The 17,656-nt window shown below is 47.1% G+C and overlaps 6 protein-coding genes across 6 annotated transcripts; 2 read left to right on the forward strand and 4 right to left on the reverse strand.

The window, feature by feature from the left end:
- Positions 1-1,184: 1,184 nt before the first annotated feature.
- BJ212DRAFT_1302458 (S-adenosyl-L-methionine-dependent methyltransferase) lies at positions 1,185-2,998 on the reverse strand (the record flags this gene model as incomplete). Its single annotated transcript, XM_041333267.1, has 10 exons — positions 1,185-1,289; positions 1,336-1,539; positions 1,594-1,635; positions 1,682-1,706; positions 1,757-1,912; positions 1,987-2,108; positions 2,156-2,336; positions 2,384-2,691; positions 2,744-2,751; positions 2,803-2,998. 10 exons carry the CDS (start codon positions 2,996-2,998, stop codon positions 1,185-1,187), a joined length of 1,347 nt encoding a protein of 448 aa, XP_041189328.1.
- Positions 2,999-5,005: 2,007 nt separating this feature from the next.
- Positions 5,006-5,865, reverse strand: BJ212DRAFT_1279401 (uncharacterized protein; the record flags this gene model as incomplete). The annotated part of the gene is made up of 2 exons (XM_041331489.1): positions 5,006-5,667; positions 5,727-5,865. The coding sequence occupies 2 exons, from the start codon at positions 5,863-5,865 to the stop codon at positions 5,006-5,008; spliced, it is 801 nt and encodes a 266-aa protein (XP_041189329.1).
- A 1,039-nt stretch (positions 5,866-6,904) lies between these two features.
- On the reverse strand, positions 6,905-7,321 carry BJ212DRAFT_1378500 (uncharacterized protein). Its single transcript, XM_041336568.1, has one exon. It carries the CDS (start codon positions 7,296-7,298, stop codon positions 7,056-7,058), a length of 243 nt encoding a protein of 80 aa, XP_041189330.1. The 5' UTR covers positions 7,299-7,321; the 3' UTR covers positions 6,905-7,055.
- A 2,928-nt stretch (positions 7,322-10,249) lies between these two features.
- Positions 10,250-12,419, forward strand: BJ212DRAFT_1484318 (uncharacterized protein; the record flags this gene model as incomplete). Its single annotated transcript, XM_041340777.1, has 7 exons — positions 10,250-10,348; positions 10,400-10,691; positions 10,739-10,832; positions 10,893-11,683; positions 11,735-12,075; positions 12,133-12,298; positions 12,361-12,419. 7 exons carry the CDS (start codon positions 10,250-10,252, stop codon positions 12,417-12,419), a joined length of 1,842 nt encoding a protein of 613 aa, XP_041189331.1.
- BJ212DRAFT_593912 (uncharacterized protein) lies at positions 12,370-13,518 on the reverse strand. Its single transcript, XM_041343606.1, has 4 exons — positions 13,406-13,518; positions 13,140-13,347; positions 12,670-13,063; positions 12,370-12,618 (listed from the first exon to the last, which is right to left on the reverse strand). The coding sequence occupies exons 2-4, from the start codon at positions 13,215-13,217 to the stop codon at positions 12,575-12,577; spliced, it is 516 nt and encodes a 171-aa protein (XP_041189332.1). The 5' UTR covers positions 13,218-13,347; positions 13,406-13,518; the 3' UTR covers positions 12,370-12,574.
- A 943-nt stretch (positions 13,519-14,461) lies between these two features.
- BJ212DRAFT_1302462 (uncharacterized protein) lies at positions 14,462-16,294 on the forward strand (the record flags this gene model as incomplete). The annotated part of the gene is made up of 10 exons (XM_041333268.1): positions 14,462-14,555; positions 14,775-14,893; positions 14,946-15,101; positions 15,146-15,215; positions 15,269-15,341; positions 15,388-15,407; positions 15,463-15,611; positions 15,649-15,812; positions 15,865-15,942; positions 16,042-16,294. 10 exons carry the CDS (start codon positions 14,462-14,464, stop codon positions 16,292-16,294), a joined length of 1,176 nt encoding a protein of 391 aa, XP_041189333.1.
- Between the last annotated feature and the right edge of the window lie 1,362 nt (positions 16,295-17,656).

Here is a 17,656-nt window from a genome sequence, read left to right on the forward strand (position 1 = left end):
CCTCGAGTGGCGGCGGCGCCGTCCATGTCATGCTGCACCAACATATTATATTAATTCCCCTCCTAGGTAGAACATTTGTTCTCATTATTCGGCCCAGTCTGTACCATTGTTTTTTTCAAGTCAAAATTTTGGGGAAGACCCTATGTCGGACATAGCCCTACAACCAGCATAGCAGAAAAATATCCTATCATATTGCGATGTTCGGCATCTCTTCTGAAGTTCTTATCACCCCTCTATAATCCTCTTCAACAACTACGTTCAAATCTTTGCGCTTGTCAAGGTGGCATGTGCTCTGCAATTTCGGTGGGAGGCCTCGGTCTCGTCATCAATTCTGCAACCTCCTCCTTAATATGTTGTGTGTGCTCGAAGGATATGTACATTCCACCCCGCTCAGTCATTGGCATTGCAATGGAGTGCTTATGACGTCGTTATGTTGCAATCTAGTAACACGAACATCGAGGCAATGCTCTCTGTGCAAGAGGGGACACCTCGAGATAGATAACTATGGTACTATGATAATTAAGCGGGGGTAGGCCCCCCGCGTACTAGTATAGCCATTTTGATCTGCAATGACGTCTATTGCAAAACTCAAATCTGGGGACCACAGCAAAAAGGCGAAGAGAAGTTACCGACAGATAAGATCTATCTGCATTAGAGTCCATCAGATGGAAAACGCCACCGACTTGACACGAGTGACATTCGCACAGGCTGGATTATCTTCCACGGCGCGACTCACCTCACATGAGCGCGAGGGAAGTGATCAATCTAGATCTGGATCTTGCGGCCTGAGCACTGGGTAGTAGATGATGGGGATAACGCGTGATCTTGATGGTTAATTGCAAATTACAAACCTATCAGAACATATCAGGAACATACGCCGTGGATAACTTTGAAGCACGCAAAGATACGCATCACGCGAACCAACATACGGTTATCAGCAGGTATCAGGCCGCAAGAGAGCCTAATGCATCGAGAAGTACGATGGCTAGGAAGCCTAGAGCGTATGGTTATTCTTGCTCGCTGTCAGCTCCAAGGCAACTTAGGTTACGGCATGGCCAGTCCAGGCGGTGCCAGCTTGGCTACAGTTTGATATGTACCGCTCGGTAAGACTCCTCAGCGCCATTTTACATATTACAGCGGATAACACGTTATCAACAGAGACATGAGGCCACCTCGACTCTCGTCTATGTGTGAATAACGCGGCACTCCATAACAGACACATAAGCCCTAAGCTTGTACAGCCCTGTGACGACAAGACCAGCCCGAGAAATTATAGTCCGCCACTGATCCTGAAAGAATGGTGAGCGAAGTTCATGCAAGCCGAAGCAGGCGCACCAGTGTTCGTTCGTGACAATTTAAAATACACAAGAGGTGCAAAGCGAGTGCGTGCGGCATGCGAGATGAAGAATTGAGAAGGGTTTGCTCGGTTATGAGGGAAGCAGAAGTTGTAATATCAGTCGTGTTCGTTGGGTCATGTTCAAGCTGGACGTGAGTGTCGGGATAGTGCCCAGAAATTCTCTCGATGATCAGGATCTTGGACTGGAAAGATATTGAACATGCTCTCGGGACTACAAAGTGATCTCAAGAACGAACCTCTGGTCCTGCGGCTGCAGCGAGTTTCTCTAGGACGCTCACCTGGAAACGTCAACTAAGACTTGATGTGGATGGTGAAAAAACTTACAGCTTGAGCATCGGGCCAGTTGTGTCTTTGAAAGAACGTCAGCGGATCACAAAGGAACATGAAGGTGTGACGCACAGAACATGACGTAACATGAAGGTATAGTTATCCCCAGTGCGCGGTTGAGCAGAGAACAAGTCGCGGGCTTCGGCAACTACTGTGCCAGGAACTGAGTTGGGGTCCAAATGGGCCTTGATATTAGCTTCAGCCAGCCTCGACCATCTCCTCCCTCTCCTGGATAACAAGACGGAGGGCAGGAAATCTTGATATATGTCAGTTACGTTGCTTCTTAACAGCTTTGTGCTGACTTATTGGCGAGGGCGATAGCTAGGCTTCCTTTACCTCCCCCGCAATCAACAATAGTTGATTTCAAGCACGTTTGCCATGGGTAGTCCGATAATATTCCTGGGGTAACATATTCGCCGATCGCCTAAGGATTATAAGTATAGTATTGCCAGTCAGGCGGATGATGCAAACCTCAACACAAGCTGCAAAACGACCAAGATAATTTCTGTCGTCTTTCGCCCATTCGAAGAATGGCTTCGTGGTATCGTTCGCGAGCTGAAATGCGGTATGTTCTGGAGACTCAGAGAACCTGAATTCGGGATGCGTGAGCCATCGAGGAAGAGCCTCTGCGATCTTCATGTTGCCAGGAACCCTACGACAAGATTAGTCGTGCAAAACCGGTATGTAAAAAAATCCTACGATATCAATGCACGACCCCTTTGGCCTTGTAGTAAAATGCGAGAGGAGCGATTCATAGCAAAAATGCCATCCTGAGTCTCTCGAATCCAACCACAAGCTGAGAGATGGCGTAATACTGTGGTGAGCTTATGGGCGTCAAGGTCCAGTTCTGACTGAAGAGTTTTGACAGAGATACCAGAGGGCTCCTTGGCCATGCGGTCCACAATGCCATGTTCAACAAAGACTTGAACGGTAGCGAAATCATACATGGCGAAGGTGCTCTCAGCGGCTTTCTCAAAAGGATGTTGCAGAAGATTCTTGAGCTCTGCCTGAAAAAATTAATTCGCATATCCCACAGCAAGAGTATGCCGAATGACTTACAACACATGCTAGGAGGGCAGAATCAGTACGTGTGTTGATCCTGTTGCACTCGGACATACCTAGTGCTGCTTGGCGGGCTTTGTATACACCAACTGGCGTGGGCTGGTCTAGGCCATCCAAAGGGTGCATGTCGATCCCATACTGTGAAGACAAAGGCGACAGCATCGACTCGTCCATTGCGACGCGCAAACTGTTCAGCGCATTGTTTAGGGAAGTTTGGAGGTTGTCTAATTCACGGTGGCTCATCGTAGTCATTGGTCAGTAGCTTGATTGACATTGCGAAAAGATATATATTAATATACAATGTAACAGGCTGCCCCGAAAGGAGAAACCTTAACTTGCACGCACCTGGAAACTGCGGTCAACCGGATTGGGATCAAGATTTATGATGGGCGGCCGCATCAGACTTGTATCCTTGCTCTGCAACACACTGTAATATATTTCAGGGGGAAACTGATCAAGAGTTATTTTGGGGGAAAGATGGTGGAAGATAGCTTTGGCAACTTGCAAACCACGAGTTTGCGCAGCGCGTTGACTTTTCAAAATTTCAAGTCCAGCGTTTCAGCCGCTTAACATCCATGATGCACAGCTCGGCGATCGGGCTCCCAGCCACTAGCGAATTAACCCAAACGCCGAGGAGACGACAAACCCCGCCAGGGAGTTGAAAGATTTTCCAGTACAATCGGCACCCCACATAAGTCGGCACGCAAATATTATTACCGTAAGTCAGCATGTCACATAGGCCGGTGAGCTCGGCAGTCACGGTCAAGCAAGAGGGCGAGCTCAGTTAGTACTCGGGGTAAGCAAGTACAGTATTTTTACTATTTACTAGTAGATATGTCTACTCACAAAGTATTAGGGTGACCAGTCACTTGTGCTGTAGTTGAAAATTTGAGCCTGGGATGTAACGATTCAGAGACTTGGACTCGGACCATGACCATGTACGGTACATTGTGTGGATGAGGTTGTTTGATTATGATGCGACGGGACTGCTAGATGGATTATTATGCTGCATTGTAGAAAGTGGAGAACTGGATAAGTGCAGAATATTGATGAAAATATCCAGCAGCGCTGCACCACTTCCAATGAAGTGTACGCTGGTGTTGAAACTCCGTCACGGCACTGATCGGCACTGAAAAAATTCAAGTTTCAACCATCTCTGCAGTCGTTCAATTTCATAATTGTATTAGAGAGAGAATCATATATATCTATGTTGAGTTTCGTTTGTCTAGAAATACGGCCTTTGTGAAAGCGCTGACTTCATATATTGTACTGCGATTTATGTATACTTATGAGTCCTCGAACAGCAAAAAATAAACCGCTTCCAAAGGCGCCGCATCATTTTTCTTCTTCTTGCCTGTGAATCCTTAGTTATTTTCTGTTGGGTCCCACTTGCAGCCCCATATCGACTCGGCAATATGACGAGGGTGCAGGCTATATGCTTGTGACCTACCTGCACGAGCTCCGCTTTCCTCCACACGCTAAACACCGCGACGAGTCGCAAGTGGATCGCAAATGCTTATGGTGAGCCCGCTGGCCATGCAATGGATGAAGTCACAATTCTTTAATAAGACATGCAAGGCTTGTATCTCACACGAGAACGTCAGTGTTTATGTGAGCGTTCTCACAGTCTAAATATTGACTCGGAGAACGACAATTTGTGGATACTTTCTGCACGAATGGTTCATGTAATATCAATTCGCCAAGAAAGTGTTCCAAGCCCTCATTATTGTTTCCGTGTTTCGAACTCTGAAGGTGCTATTCCAGGTACATAGACTATACGTTGATCCTGTTAGATCCAGACACTACTATCGCACGCGTACTGTAATTGCAGCACTATGTATTCAACAAGCAAAATGAATAGTCAGGTCGAAGTCCAACGGTGTGAAAGGATGGCTTTCCGTCTGAGTCACGGTGGTGGGCGTGAGGACATCGCGCATTATCTGATGAAGTGGGTTAGGCAAATAGCATATATAGAATCGTGCTTCTGATGTGACTACATGGGCAGCCACAGACATGCGCCGGCCCGATCTATACTAGCCTAGTTCTGGATAGAACTAAATCATGCCATTTGGGAAAGCCAGCTATACAAAGTCAAGTCATCTTGAAATCGAGACAAGCGTTGAACCAGATTGCATGTTTCAACATCGTGTTTCATCATTATATCTTATGTGACACTGCCATGTAATAGTACATGTGTTCTACTATGCATTAAGAATGTATTGTATATATACAAAATGACCCACTGTTCGGACCGAAGCCTCAAGCCGACACGGTCGGTTTCTGAGCTGTAAAGGCATAGAAGATAACCCTTGACCGAGTGTTGCTCTCCCACTCCCTTTCTAGATCTTCCACCAACTCCTTAAATTCTCCCTCTGTTCGAATCCCCATCTTCACTACTGGAGTTTGCATTCCCTTGTAGACGCCAACAAAACTCTCCCGAGCTTTAGCTTTCATCCCGTCTTCGTCATCCCCGCCCCCAAGGCTAATTTCAAGACGCTGTGTTGTGATGTTGTCAAACCCAGTGTGTTTGAGGACATTCGGAATATGCTCGACGCAGTTGAGTAATAGACCTCTTTTAACAAAGAGATCTTGAAGCATCGAGAAGTGTCTTTGCGTTGCCTCTCCAGCTACGCAATGACTGGCTTCAACGAGCTGCACCCAGCCTCCTGGAGCAAGGGCACGGAAAATCTCCTCCACGACCGTGTTCCAATTCTCTTTGGATAACGCTGCGATAAGGAGTCGCTGGTTCACTAGTTGAAAATTGTTGGTCCAATCGTTCGGTAGCTGTAAAATGTTCCCTGCCCCCAAATTTATATGTTTCTTTTGTACATCGTCGAGTTCCGGAAAAATGTTCGTCTTCAAATCGATTCCACAGAAGGTAGCTTCCTTATTGGCGTTATAGCAGTCAAGGAGCCAGGTCGCTAACGTATGAGTGATCCAACAGTCAGAACAAAGAACGAAATTTCTGAAGATCACAAACCTGAGCCAGCTCCATTGTCGAGTACTTTGTCTCCTGCGTGTAGTTCAATTGGAGCGAAAACAATACGGCCCCCGAATGCGTTTCGAAGGACTTCGTGTTGAACTTCCAGTCTATTATGTCCAGAGTTGTTAATTTTCATTCAAGTCAAGCTATAATCTAACCTTCTGCGCTCCTGCTCATCGGTCGGGAGTATATAGAGAGATTTTTCAACTGCACGTGTCTGGTCGTCACCGTGTGGTTTAGACTGAAAAGAGGTTTCCGAAGGCTAGTGAATGTAATGGTGAGTTTGAAATATTTGGAGTTGGCAAAAGAGCTTACACAGGTCATGATGCTGGGATGAACTTGGGTCGGGACAATTGCGCAAGAAGCTTTTAAGTACTGGCATGTACTAGACTTACCTGTGTAAAAATCATTCTCAAACTCCCGGGTATCCTAGTAGCAGTGCACCAATTTGTCGGCCGCACAGCACCTCCGTGTGGGAGTTAATAGTGCATTGTATCGGATCGGCGGATCTGATCAGATGGCTCTGAACTTCTCATCTGGGGCATATCGCAGTGATGGAACTTAGCCACTGATAGTAGTAATTCCTATGTGTACCAGGGTCCAGCATTGCCGCATATATGCTGCGAATCTTGTATCAATTGAGTGCGGCCTCCACGTCTGATAATAGCGCACTGCACCTATCCCAATTTGAAGTTGCCCCAAACACTTGACTATTAAGTTCTTTCTCAAACTGGGGCGGCCATATGATGCGTGAGCGTTTGAATTTCGGATTTAGATCTGTGACATAGGTCTTATTACTAATCGAGAGAACTGCTATTTAGGATAAATCGCAATTGTTCCCACATAGTGGACTTGAGGCCTCGAGGAATCAAGAATGCGCCTAATTAATATCAGTATACTGTCATCGTTCACCGTGTGCGCTCGGTCGCGCCACACATCAATTCCAACCTGATCCCTGAGCGTTCGAACCCTGAATAGTGAATCTTGGATCACTTGATAGCGCTGAGACCAATTAACCCAGCCCCCACTAGTACCAGTGTGATGATCGAATCATCCCGTTTTACAAGGTCACTATGTAGTATCCAAACAGTGGCCATGTGGGAAGCATTAATGATGGACGCGCAATTTGAACAGCTTTACTATTAGATATTTCCTTGTCTCCAATATGGCAATATCGTTTCTTGGTATCTGCAACAAAAATGTGTATCTAGTATCTACCGGGGAGTCAGAACTGAAGGAAACATATATTCAAAGCACCCACATCTCAGTCGTACCAATGGACTGAGATCTTTTCTACAATAACGGGTGCAATAATATAAGTTCTTGTCAAGTAGTGACACATTCTGCTTGGACATAATGTGACATATCGACATCGCTACATATTGGCGTTTGTACTGCTTTTGCACACACCTTGGACAGCATTCGTGTAGCAACTGTTGCAGAGGATGTTATGATCAGGACGTAATGTGATCTGCCCGTGGTACCCGAGCGAAGATATGATGTGTGCGCCAGAAAGTTTGGGTAACGGACATGCGGCATCCAGGCAGAGCACAGCAGCAGCATCTTCATCCGCTGTCCGCGCTGCGAGAGGTAGTTTTGTACCTCTTACTCCTTTTCAATAGACGTGGGCGGTGATACCTGCTATCCTCTGCTATGACTGCATAGACGAAGTATCGATGTAGATGACGAAGTGCTGGAGGAAGTGTTTGTTCAACTCACCATGACATGCGAAAGCTGAAAAATAAGGGTGCGGTTGCTGCGCGGCAATTTAACCCTGGTGGTTTTCCTCCCAGAGTGCTATCAGTCGTCATGAAAGGGAGTGGGTAGCACAACGCGTTCCTCGCCAAGGAGGGGGGAACCCTGTGTCTGGCATCAGGCTTTCCGAAACCAATGATACCAAGAACAGTTTAATTTGACAAAAGAAATTGCACGAACTCAGATGTTGGATCACACAATGTTTTTCTCGTTGTGGCGAGAAATATTCGGCTAACGATCATCAGCAAAAGATTACTCTCGTGCAGAGAAGAAGCGAGAAGGGAAGAGCCGTGACAGAAAATCCTCACCACCTTGAAATGTGGGGCCCATCCTCAGACCAGTACACGAATAACGTCAAGAAAATACTTATATGGGCACCACGTCCAAATGGATGAAGCTGTAACGTAGGGAGATCTGCAAACAACGTCACCATATTCAGGAACTGTGCCAGTGGCATGCGAACGAAACGCACTTCGCATGAATTTCAACCTCTGGGGATACGTCATCCCTGACTAGAGCATCAAAGTAAGCTTGGACACGATGTCAAGGGTCCCCGGTCCCCCGTGACACGATATCAGCACGGTCTGCTCACATATCTGGAATTCGTAGCTGTTCAGAGGCGATGCCATTACGTGGGCGTGGCTGTTCAAGTTCTGAACGGTATAAATATGGGAATATGTTCACGAAGTCCTCACTGGACCACATCAAATCGGTCTTGGCCTAGCAAGTAGCTCTACGAATCGCGGTATCAGCTCAAAACGAAGTAGAAGGGAGCAAAATAGGTCTGGATAATCGGTTTTACCCAAGTTATCTTGCGCACGTTTACACTTTCATTGTCGGGGACGTCTCCCCGAACGACTTCACTCGGCTATGCTCCTGGAGTAAGAGCGTCCGGCAGTAATAGCTCCGATGCTCGAGCCTGCAGCCGCGTCCAGTTCACTTTGAACAACGTTTAGCCCTCGTTAGACAGTGTCGCCCAGTCAAGATTTAAGAGGGAACAAAGTCTGTTCAGATTGCAGGATACCTGCGTCAACGTACGACGACCTCAGCGGGCATCCAACATCTTTACGTTCAATCGTTAATCAACCAGCGTCCTTCCAGCAGAACTAGTTAGTTAGTTCTGAGTTTAATGTACCCTGAAACGGGTTTTAGATTAGGTGCAGGAGTGAATGTATCGTCGCCAGCCAGCTGGTGAGTTGACAAACTCCACTTTTCAGGGTATCTACAAACAATCTGCAGTAGTTCAAGGGTAAGTCAGTTTTGCAGAGCGGTATTCCCACTCTCAAGTACTCGCCTAGGAACTATTGTCTGCGCGCATTGTCCTGCAGGTTGTTTGTTAGGCCTCGTCCACGTTTCTGCTTTCCCTCGCGTAGCAATCATGGACTTGGTAAAAGAGTGCCTTATAAACCTTCGACCGAGACTTGTTGCTAGACGTCGCAATAAGCGAGGATTGAATTTTGTCAATTCCACGATCAATGAGCATAACGGTTCAAACTGGAACAACCAGCTACTTTGGGTTGGAGCATTCAGTCACATGAACGCCAACGTGACGTGGATACCGCCGCGAGTAAGACTGATCCGCTTTGTGGTGCGGGGAGAGAGAGGTTGAGGTTGCTTTCTCTATACAGATACCAAGTATGGTTCGCACCACCGCCATCAATTTTAGAAAGTCAGAACCCAGTGTTGTGTTACCTAACATACTGCAAAACAGCTGTAATCGTTGCTTTGATATATAAACTGATTATCACTCACAACTCAGCATCATGACGCTACGGAGAGTTGGTCAAGAAGGTTTTTTTGCAAAAATCTTCAAACGGCATCCAGGCACCAGCATGAACGAAAGTAGACTTTGCCATGGCGGGCGAAGAAACAGTCACAGGCGAAACCCGTTGCGCAGTAGGACTAGGACTACAACCATTGCCATTACATCCAACAGTTATGTCAGCGGGTATAGGAACAGATTTAACCGAACGCACCTTGCAGTGCTGCACAGCCTTCCAACCTGCGGACTGAATAATTTTTCATCTACCACTGACTGATGCAAGAGCTGGCAACTGTAGGTCGCGTGTGTGTGGCCAACTACTAGTAGATCCGCTAGACAAGATGCAGAGAGATGGAGTACCCAGTGGTCATATTGTATCTGACGCTTGGGTCTGTAGGTGCGTTCGGTTCGCTTTGAAGCTTGAACAATATCATGATTGGCACAAAGTCCGCAGGTGGTCTGCGTCAACCGTTCACCGTGACCGTAACTGCCGGCGCTGCGGCACCTGCGAGTGCCTGCTCAACGTTGGATCACCTCGCCGAGCGGTTGGTTCAGTCAGCAAAGCAAATTCCGATATCCTTCGACCCGGCTACTCGGCAAATAATTGAACCCATGAACCGGAACCTCCCCGAATAAGCCACATTCAAGTTCACACCAACCAGATATTAACTACTGTTCACTACATTCACTTCGGTTGATGAGAGGCAACTTCTGGTATATTGTGGAAGGAGAATCAGCTATGTAAGTCACGGTTGAATCTTTGTCATCTCCCGGTTGGATCATATTGACATGCTTGTCTGCTTACCCACCATCCTCCACACTTGCACAGACACAAGATGACGCTAGCAGGCTTACCGAGCTCCGTCACGGTTAAGCGGAACCGGACACTTTCATCAGGCAGGAATGACGTCCTCGCCGATATGTATATAACTATGGTAGGTGAGGGATCCCCAGTACTGGCAGTGTATCCTCGACATCACAAGGACTTCCTCGGTCATCTTCAATGACTACATCTGGACCTGGTTCAAGTAGTACTCTAAGCCAACCATTCGGAGGCCTTCAACGCGGTAAAGCGTGCATTGCATGCAGACGTCGAAAAGTGGTTCGTAGATGCAACCCACCTTGTCTGAGACTTGCTCACTTGTCTTGCTAGAGGTGCGATGGTGCCCGACCAACGTGTGGTCAATGCATCCGTGGCAACAGGCTCGATGACTGTGAATACACGGATGGCCAGGGCCGGTCTCGGACACACATGCTGGAGCAAGACATTGCACGTCTTAAAGCTCGAGTACAAGAGCTTGAGCATCCCGAGAACAGTACCCCTGTGGTTGCACTACACCATCCTTACTCATCTCCCGACTTCTCGCAAGGCTCTTCTGATCCATTTGGTTTCCAGCCTTCCTATATTTCTGCGTCGATATCATCCACATCAAGTCCTGAAGCGTGTAAGTATTTTACAAGCCGATAATCACGCTGTCTCATCATTATTTAGCGTCGAGCTCTAGTGCTCAAACCACATGGGATGATTTCAGCCCGAGCAGCTGGTGGGCTCAAGAAGAGCCTCCAAGCCAAATTGTGCTAGAATCGTAAGCTAGTAATCGTGTACGTTTATCCATATAGTTCGTTAATTGTGATTTTGTAAACAGTTTGAACAAAATATCGCCTTACGTGGACGAGCTTGGTTTTTTCCTGCATATCCCGCGCGTACGCAATACGCTTGTGACTGCTTCCCATGATATTCCTGTTGCATTGCAAAACGCCATTATTCTATTATGTCTCCACATCACAGAAACGAAGCAAACCGCCTTCGAGCTGACAGTGCTATCGAGATGTTTGCGCCAACTGGCTGATATCATCCCTTCCTGCAGCACAAGTACCCGAGATCTGCTTAATGTCCTACAAACTGAAGTCCTTCTTACATACTACTTATTCCGGGTCGGACGGATAGTGGAGGCAAGGTACCATTCAGGCGCGGCGGCCAGCCTTGTTCTGGCATTCCAACTTCATTCTTCTCCTGCTCCTGAAGGAGAACCAAACGCACTTGCAGACGTGCAGTTTATGTCGTTCGATACATTCAGGACCACCGTTCAAAAGCCAGTTGACGATATCGAACAGAGGGAAGCTATACATGCATTCTGGAACGTCTTCACTCGGGACAAGAGTATGTCGGCTGTGTTGGGGGTTGCACCTAGCATCGGTAGATCCATTAGAGTATCCATCCCCTGGCCTGGACAAATGCAGGAGGCAAATTTGTCCGATCAAGATATCCACCTTACGAGCCGCAAGCAGGGGATCGGTCCTCAAGTAGACATCGTACAACAGTTCCTTATCGATGGACAGAATGAAAATGGAGATTGCGACTCGGCACTTGCATTCCACGCAAAAGCAGCTGTGCTCCTTGACGAGGTGAACAATTTGGTTGAACAATACACGTCAGGTAGGTAAGGTCGGCACACAATTTCGTTCTTCTAACATCCTTGAATTTCAGATTCACGGGTTCAAGAAACACAGTCATTCCGAGCAAAATTTATGTCACTTGACACACTCATACAACATCTGCAAGCATTCATTCCGTCCAATCCATCCTTGACAACCGAGACGTCACCATCGTCCTCGCAATCGAGTCTTACTTCTGCGTCACCCCATCTTGTTTCTCGTTATACAGTTTGCATGCAATCCCTTCTATCTCTCGCTACCATCCGGTTGCACAGCCCCTTCCGTGAAACCTATGCCTTATCAAATGCCAAAATCGTCACCGCGGCCGTGCTCATAGCGCGTGCCTTGCAATGCGTGGACGTAAATACACTGCAATATTTTGATCCTGTCGTTGTGAGTTATAATTGCGGAGCTTCTGGTATGTAATTGTTGACAGTTTTTGGTCACCAGATAATATGGATAAATGCTTCCTTCGTGATTCATGCGGAAATTACACGTCTGCGGGCCTTGAAAAGCTGGCCAACTCAGTTCCCCGTACGCGATGAAGGGCTTGTCCAAGCCCTAAGGACTATGTTAGGTGTATTAAGAGACATTGCGGACCATTGTCATGTACTTAGTACGTCTTGGTTTTCTTCTTGGAGACAAGACATGCCGTTAATGGTGAGCCACCTATAACAGCACTCCGGACAAAACTAGAAACTGCACTACCCCTTCTTGAATACCTTGGTACTCCGTGATTTTTTGATCCTTTCGCTAGCATGTATAAACCTTTCTCGTATATACCATATCTCTCATCTTGTTCTGATCCCATGCACATTGTGTCATACACTACAACCACAAATAATCTGCGAATTTTTGTCATGTACATACAACTCAACCCAATATTGTAATATTACGTATCTGCTAGACCTACCAATGACGATACCGGTTGGATGGCTACGGGCTGATATGAGCTTTACTGTCCGACCTCAAATGAAAGATACATACATGCGGGGGAGATTCTCCCCTTTCTGAGAGCTTGTAGGTTGACCTTTGTTCCATCCTGCGATTTCAACGTCACTGTAGTTTTGGTGGGGATGAAAGTGTTTGCGTTGCCATTCAGGCTCCGTGTTGGGGAAGTCAACGTTGGACTTAAGGAGGGGGATGCCCTTGCGCTCTGGGAAGTTGCTGATGACAGGGCTTGTGTGGCAAATACCGAATGCGCTTGACGATCGTCCTCGATGTGCAATGTATGCACATATGGTACAAGCTCTTTCCACGAGTCCTCGTCGATGAGCACCTTTGTGGGATCAACTGTCCCATCTTCGCGGTAGAATGCAGCATGCATGATGCGCGAGTCTTCAGGGAGCTCCATGGAGGCTTTGAGAAGCCCGACCACAGTCTGCAGGAGTCGATTAGCATTGGGGAGACTAGGACTCGAGAGAAGAATGAGCTACAAGAAATAAGACGAGGCTCACCCTGAACGGCACACGTGAGAGATGCTCCCTTCCGAAAGCCTTGATTATGGAACCCTTCAAACCCGAGTACTCGACCATGATGGGCGATGATCTCGGCAGGGAAGGAAACGAGACGCAAGGCCTCTATGCATTGGGCAAGACCCGACGCCACATCGTTAGGCGACGATGCCAATTGGGAGAGTATTTTCAATTGAGAGCGGCTCATCGTCTGTGCTTAGAGGTCGCATCTTATTGATTACCTGCATCCAGTGAGGATTATAACGCACCTAGTATTACAGAGGCTGCTTTTGAAATGCACTGATCTGAGAGGGGAGAAAGACAAGTGCCACCGGGGAGAAAGTCATTTTAGTCATATATGATTGCATGGTCACCACACGTTGCAACACGCTGCGATGCAGGTGTTCGGTATTGGCTATTAGTCAACGTGCCCAGCTGACATGGGCGTTTGTGATATCGATCAGAAAGCTCGAGGTTGATTTCAGCTGATAGAAGCATAATTAACGTACCACGAAGAAGATAATCTGCAACGTAAGTGGAGCTCCTGCAGGCTCCTGCGTGGCTTGTGCGCAGCCTTCTACCTAAAACAGACCAAAGAACCCGAGTCCAGACTCCAGAAGCTTCAATCAATACGCAGGAGCTAGGGCAGCTGGATCATTCCACGGCTTAATCTTGGGCGAAACTGGAGTGTGGCAATGGTGTAAGTACACAAGATGATCAGGAAAAACGTCCGAACCATCATGCAGGTGCCGGGCGATACCGCGTGCCGGAATGTGCCGGTGCATGAGCTGTTCGCTTCCTACATTCTCTACCACAAGTTCGTCGCTCCTCACCAACAGTCTTTCTTTATATGTAGCCACCCACTACCCCCTTTTTAATTTTCACACCCCAGTTCACATGCACACTCCGTGGTTTCCCCTCACTATAGTATGCTGTGTCAATACATAGTTCCATTTCGATGCTACTCGAATCGTGAGTCATGATCGAATTGGTAAGCAGGTATCCTTGCCAAGGCCCGAGCAGCTCCACTTGCTTGCGTCCTACCTCGAGCTAACACTCGGTCCAGCCCAACCTATTAGATCATGCCAGCGACTCTTGAGCCAGATGGAGCTGAAATGACCGTACCTGCTGGCAATTAGTCAATTTTGCCCAATCCTTGTGAAGCCTACAAATGAGTTGACATCGCTAAAAACGCACCTGATTACACCCGATCATGGTTCAAGCATTGTTTGCTGTCCGACTGACTCGGAGAGCGGCCGGCGTCTCTTCATCAATACTCTCACCATCTCACGAACTGTCGCTGTCAAGCAGCACAACAGGTAGTAATGTATAGTGTCCTGCTGTTCCCATTCTCTGCACTTTATGGGGTGCTAGGGCTCTTATTTCGGGTCCTTTTGACCTTCCTGGTACCTTCGATTGGTGAGCCTCCTTTGCCATTTGTTCGCTTTCCGCAGTTTCAGTTCGATATTTGTGGTTCTCTCATGACCGGCGTCTCTCCAATGTGTTATGATGGATTGTTCTCCAGATGCAGTTATAGGTCAAATTCGTAGTCTGGCTCGTTGGCATTCGATGGAATTTCACTTTCTCGTCTTGTTAGTGATTTTGACAGAGGCTAAAGCTCTGTCTTGGGACTGCAAGATCCCAATGATGGTATTCATCTCGCTGTCAGTCCCCGGTGCGGTCCCCTGTCTGGCACAGTGTCGGACTTCAATGCCGGTTTGAATCTTCCTCAATTTAAGACCATTGTTGCATTTGGCGTTCGTGGGTGTTTTCCCTTCGACCTTTCAGCTGGCTAATGAATTCACGCAGGACTCATTCACTGATGGGGGGAGACATGACGGTGGCCCTCTTGAGCCTGCTGTTATAACACCACCAGATATTCTAGCAGGCGGTCGTTCAACCAACGGACCCGTTTGGGTCGAGGACATTGCCAGTGACATCGGCGCCAGGGTCATGGATTATGCTGTACGTTTTACCTCACAATCAGTCCGTATCTTGATGTCTTGCAGTGGTCAAGCGCTGTTACAAACATTAGCTTGTGGCCTAGTAACCCATATCCGCGGGACTTCATCATGCAGAGTGTGTTCCCTCCTCACTTCTGGCGAAGCTTATTTGAATATTTGCCTCTTTAGCAACAACATTTCTAAGCCAATCCAATAACCTGGATCCGGAGACCACCCTGTACGCGATATTCTTTGGAATTAAGTGAGCATTGCAGCACGTATGCAATCTCAATCTAACACTGCCGTAGCGACTGGGGGGACTCCTTTGGTACTTCCTTGAAATCATGAACCTAAATCAAATGATGATTAATACTATCTTCCAGTGGACGGAAACCACCTACCAGAGGCAGCGCAAGATATGCTAGGCCAGATCGCTCTTCTTGCTTCTCCACCCACAAATGCACGCAATTTTCTTATTACCGATGCATATGGTCGCGGAACTCATAATTCATGGGGGGAGGCGTGGCTTCAAGTCAATTTTCGATGGTCTCGTCGCATTCCGCTCTCAGGATCCTCCATTGAATTTGGCTTTGGTCATTTTTGGGACCATCTGGGACGGAGTGCTTGGATCTGATCCGAGCTATAAGGCTTTCGGGTATACAAACCCGGGTGCCTGCTTCATCGATGGCAACATGTGCGATGACCCAGAACATTATTTCTATTGGTTCGACGGGTAAGTTCAGTATGAATGTTGCACGATATTTGACGAATTGACACTTTCTTAGGCATCCTTCCAACAGACCCATAGGATCATGGCAGGACTATGTGGAGGATGGTACTGACACACTGTCGCGTATGATTCTGTTCGTGCTCTTTGTTTTGCGCCAAAAGTCCAACTAAGAGCAGAAACCGAGATCTCCAATGTATGTACTGTCTTTGAGTATACCATGTAATGCATTTAGTGCCAATCTACACCAGCAGCACTATCAAGTGCCTCGTGTAATTGATAAAAGGTTAAACTACACAACTGCAAGTGGTGCCAGCAGGACAAGTCGCTGGCACCCATCCCTGCAGAGCACTGAGCAAAACGACAGGAAATATCATGATTCAGGAGAGCAGCAGCTTCGCCGAGGTCACGTTTTGTTCCATGAGCTCGGTTACGCCCTAGCCAGGCATGAGAGGCTATCCAGACTTAACGCAGTAGCAGCGCGATGATGGTGCATGAGGAAATGCAAAGGAAGATTTTGATATCAATATTGTTGGAGCAGCTGATTTCAATGGACTGATCGGAGAAAGAGGTCTGCAAATTCTTGTGCGGTGAAGATTTAGAACGATTTACAGGTGACTTCTAATTTGCCAGTAGCTTAGGTCGGACTGGATGTGACTATAATCTTGAGAATAGAGCACCCTTACACGAAACAGAGATAGTGATGACACGAAGTTCGCGAACGAATAGAGAGCAGTTGCGAATGCGATCGTGATTCTCGAGATCAATACATTGATAGAATTTGTTAACTTACTGGTCTAAAAAAATACAGTATTCACTCACGGCTAGTCCCCACAACTGCAGAGCGATGACCAAAACGATGCCAGTAATAAGTATCGGACCAGAGGATAACCTTGATCACCAACACCCTAGCGTCTAACAACGTCAATATATCATTCAAAGCGAATTACGTTCAGCAACTGGACTGGAAGAGCGCTTGTCGTTATCTGCGTTACCATCGGCAACAAAATCTAAGCCAACGATACATGAGATAGAGGGCAGATAAGAGATATGATGAGACACACAATAGGCTTTCCGTTCCTCGACAGCGTTAGTGTGCTTGTCGTTGAACCAGGTAAATAGATCAGTTGAGACAAGGCTGGTAACAGACACGTTGAGACGTACACGAGAACTTCTGATTATCGAGGACGGGACACGCCGCCTCTATTTGTAACAAAGAGATGGCGATGAAAACAAAAGACAAAGTGGGTTTCACGGTGGTTAGATGTAGGAGTGATTGTCGAGTTACTTGGGGTGTTGAATGTACAATCGGTGCAACAAGTGGGGTATGTAATGTGTGAGATTGAGTGATTTCCACAACTCGGCTGGGCACATGTGTCGTTTCGTGGAACATATTGTGCTAGCTTAGGAAAAGATTTCTCCCATTTAGCGACAGGCTGCTCAATATAGACCGGGAGATTTTGCGTACTATTACTTAGGCAAAGTGTTCTTCCGTTAGTTGCTTACACAGAAGGAAGGGAGTAGCAGGGTTCGTACATAGTGAGAGTGGCAGTGACTAAGATTTAGCCCTGTTCAACAGTTCAGTCAGATTATTTCCCGGCTGGCTCGATCAAAAGAACCGGCTGACAGGGACATGTCACTGCAAGATTTCAGTAGAAAAGAACACCGAAACTCCATGAACCCTGTATAAATATAATCGCTTACAAGACATCAGCCAGAGTGCTACTCTCATTCGTCCTTCATAGGTTTCTGAATCGTGCCCAAGAGCATTTAAACGTCTGGAAAACCATTATGTGGGTGCTCTGCTGTTAAGTAAGAAGAGGTTCAAACAATTACTTCTCAGATACACC

Source organism: Suillus subaureus (assembly GCF_016647635.1).
Source record: "Suillus subaureus strain MN1 chromosome Unknown BJ212scaffold_33, whole genome shotgun sequence".
Classification (NCBI taxonomy): domain Eukaryota; kingdom Fungi; phylum Basidiomycota; class Agaricomycetes; order Boletales; family Suillaceae; genus Suillus; species Suillus subaureus.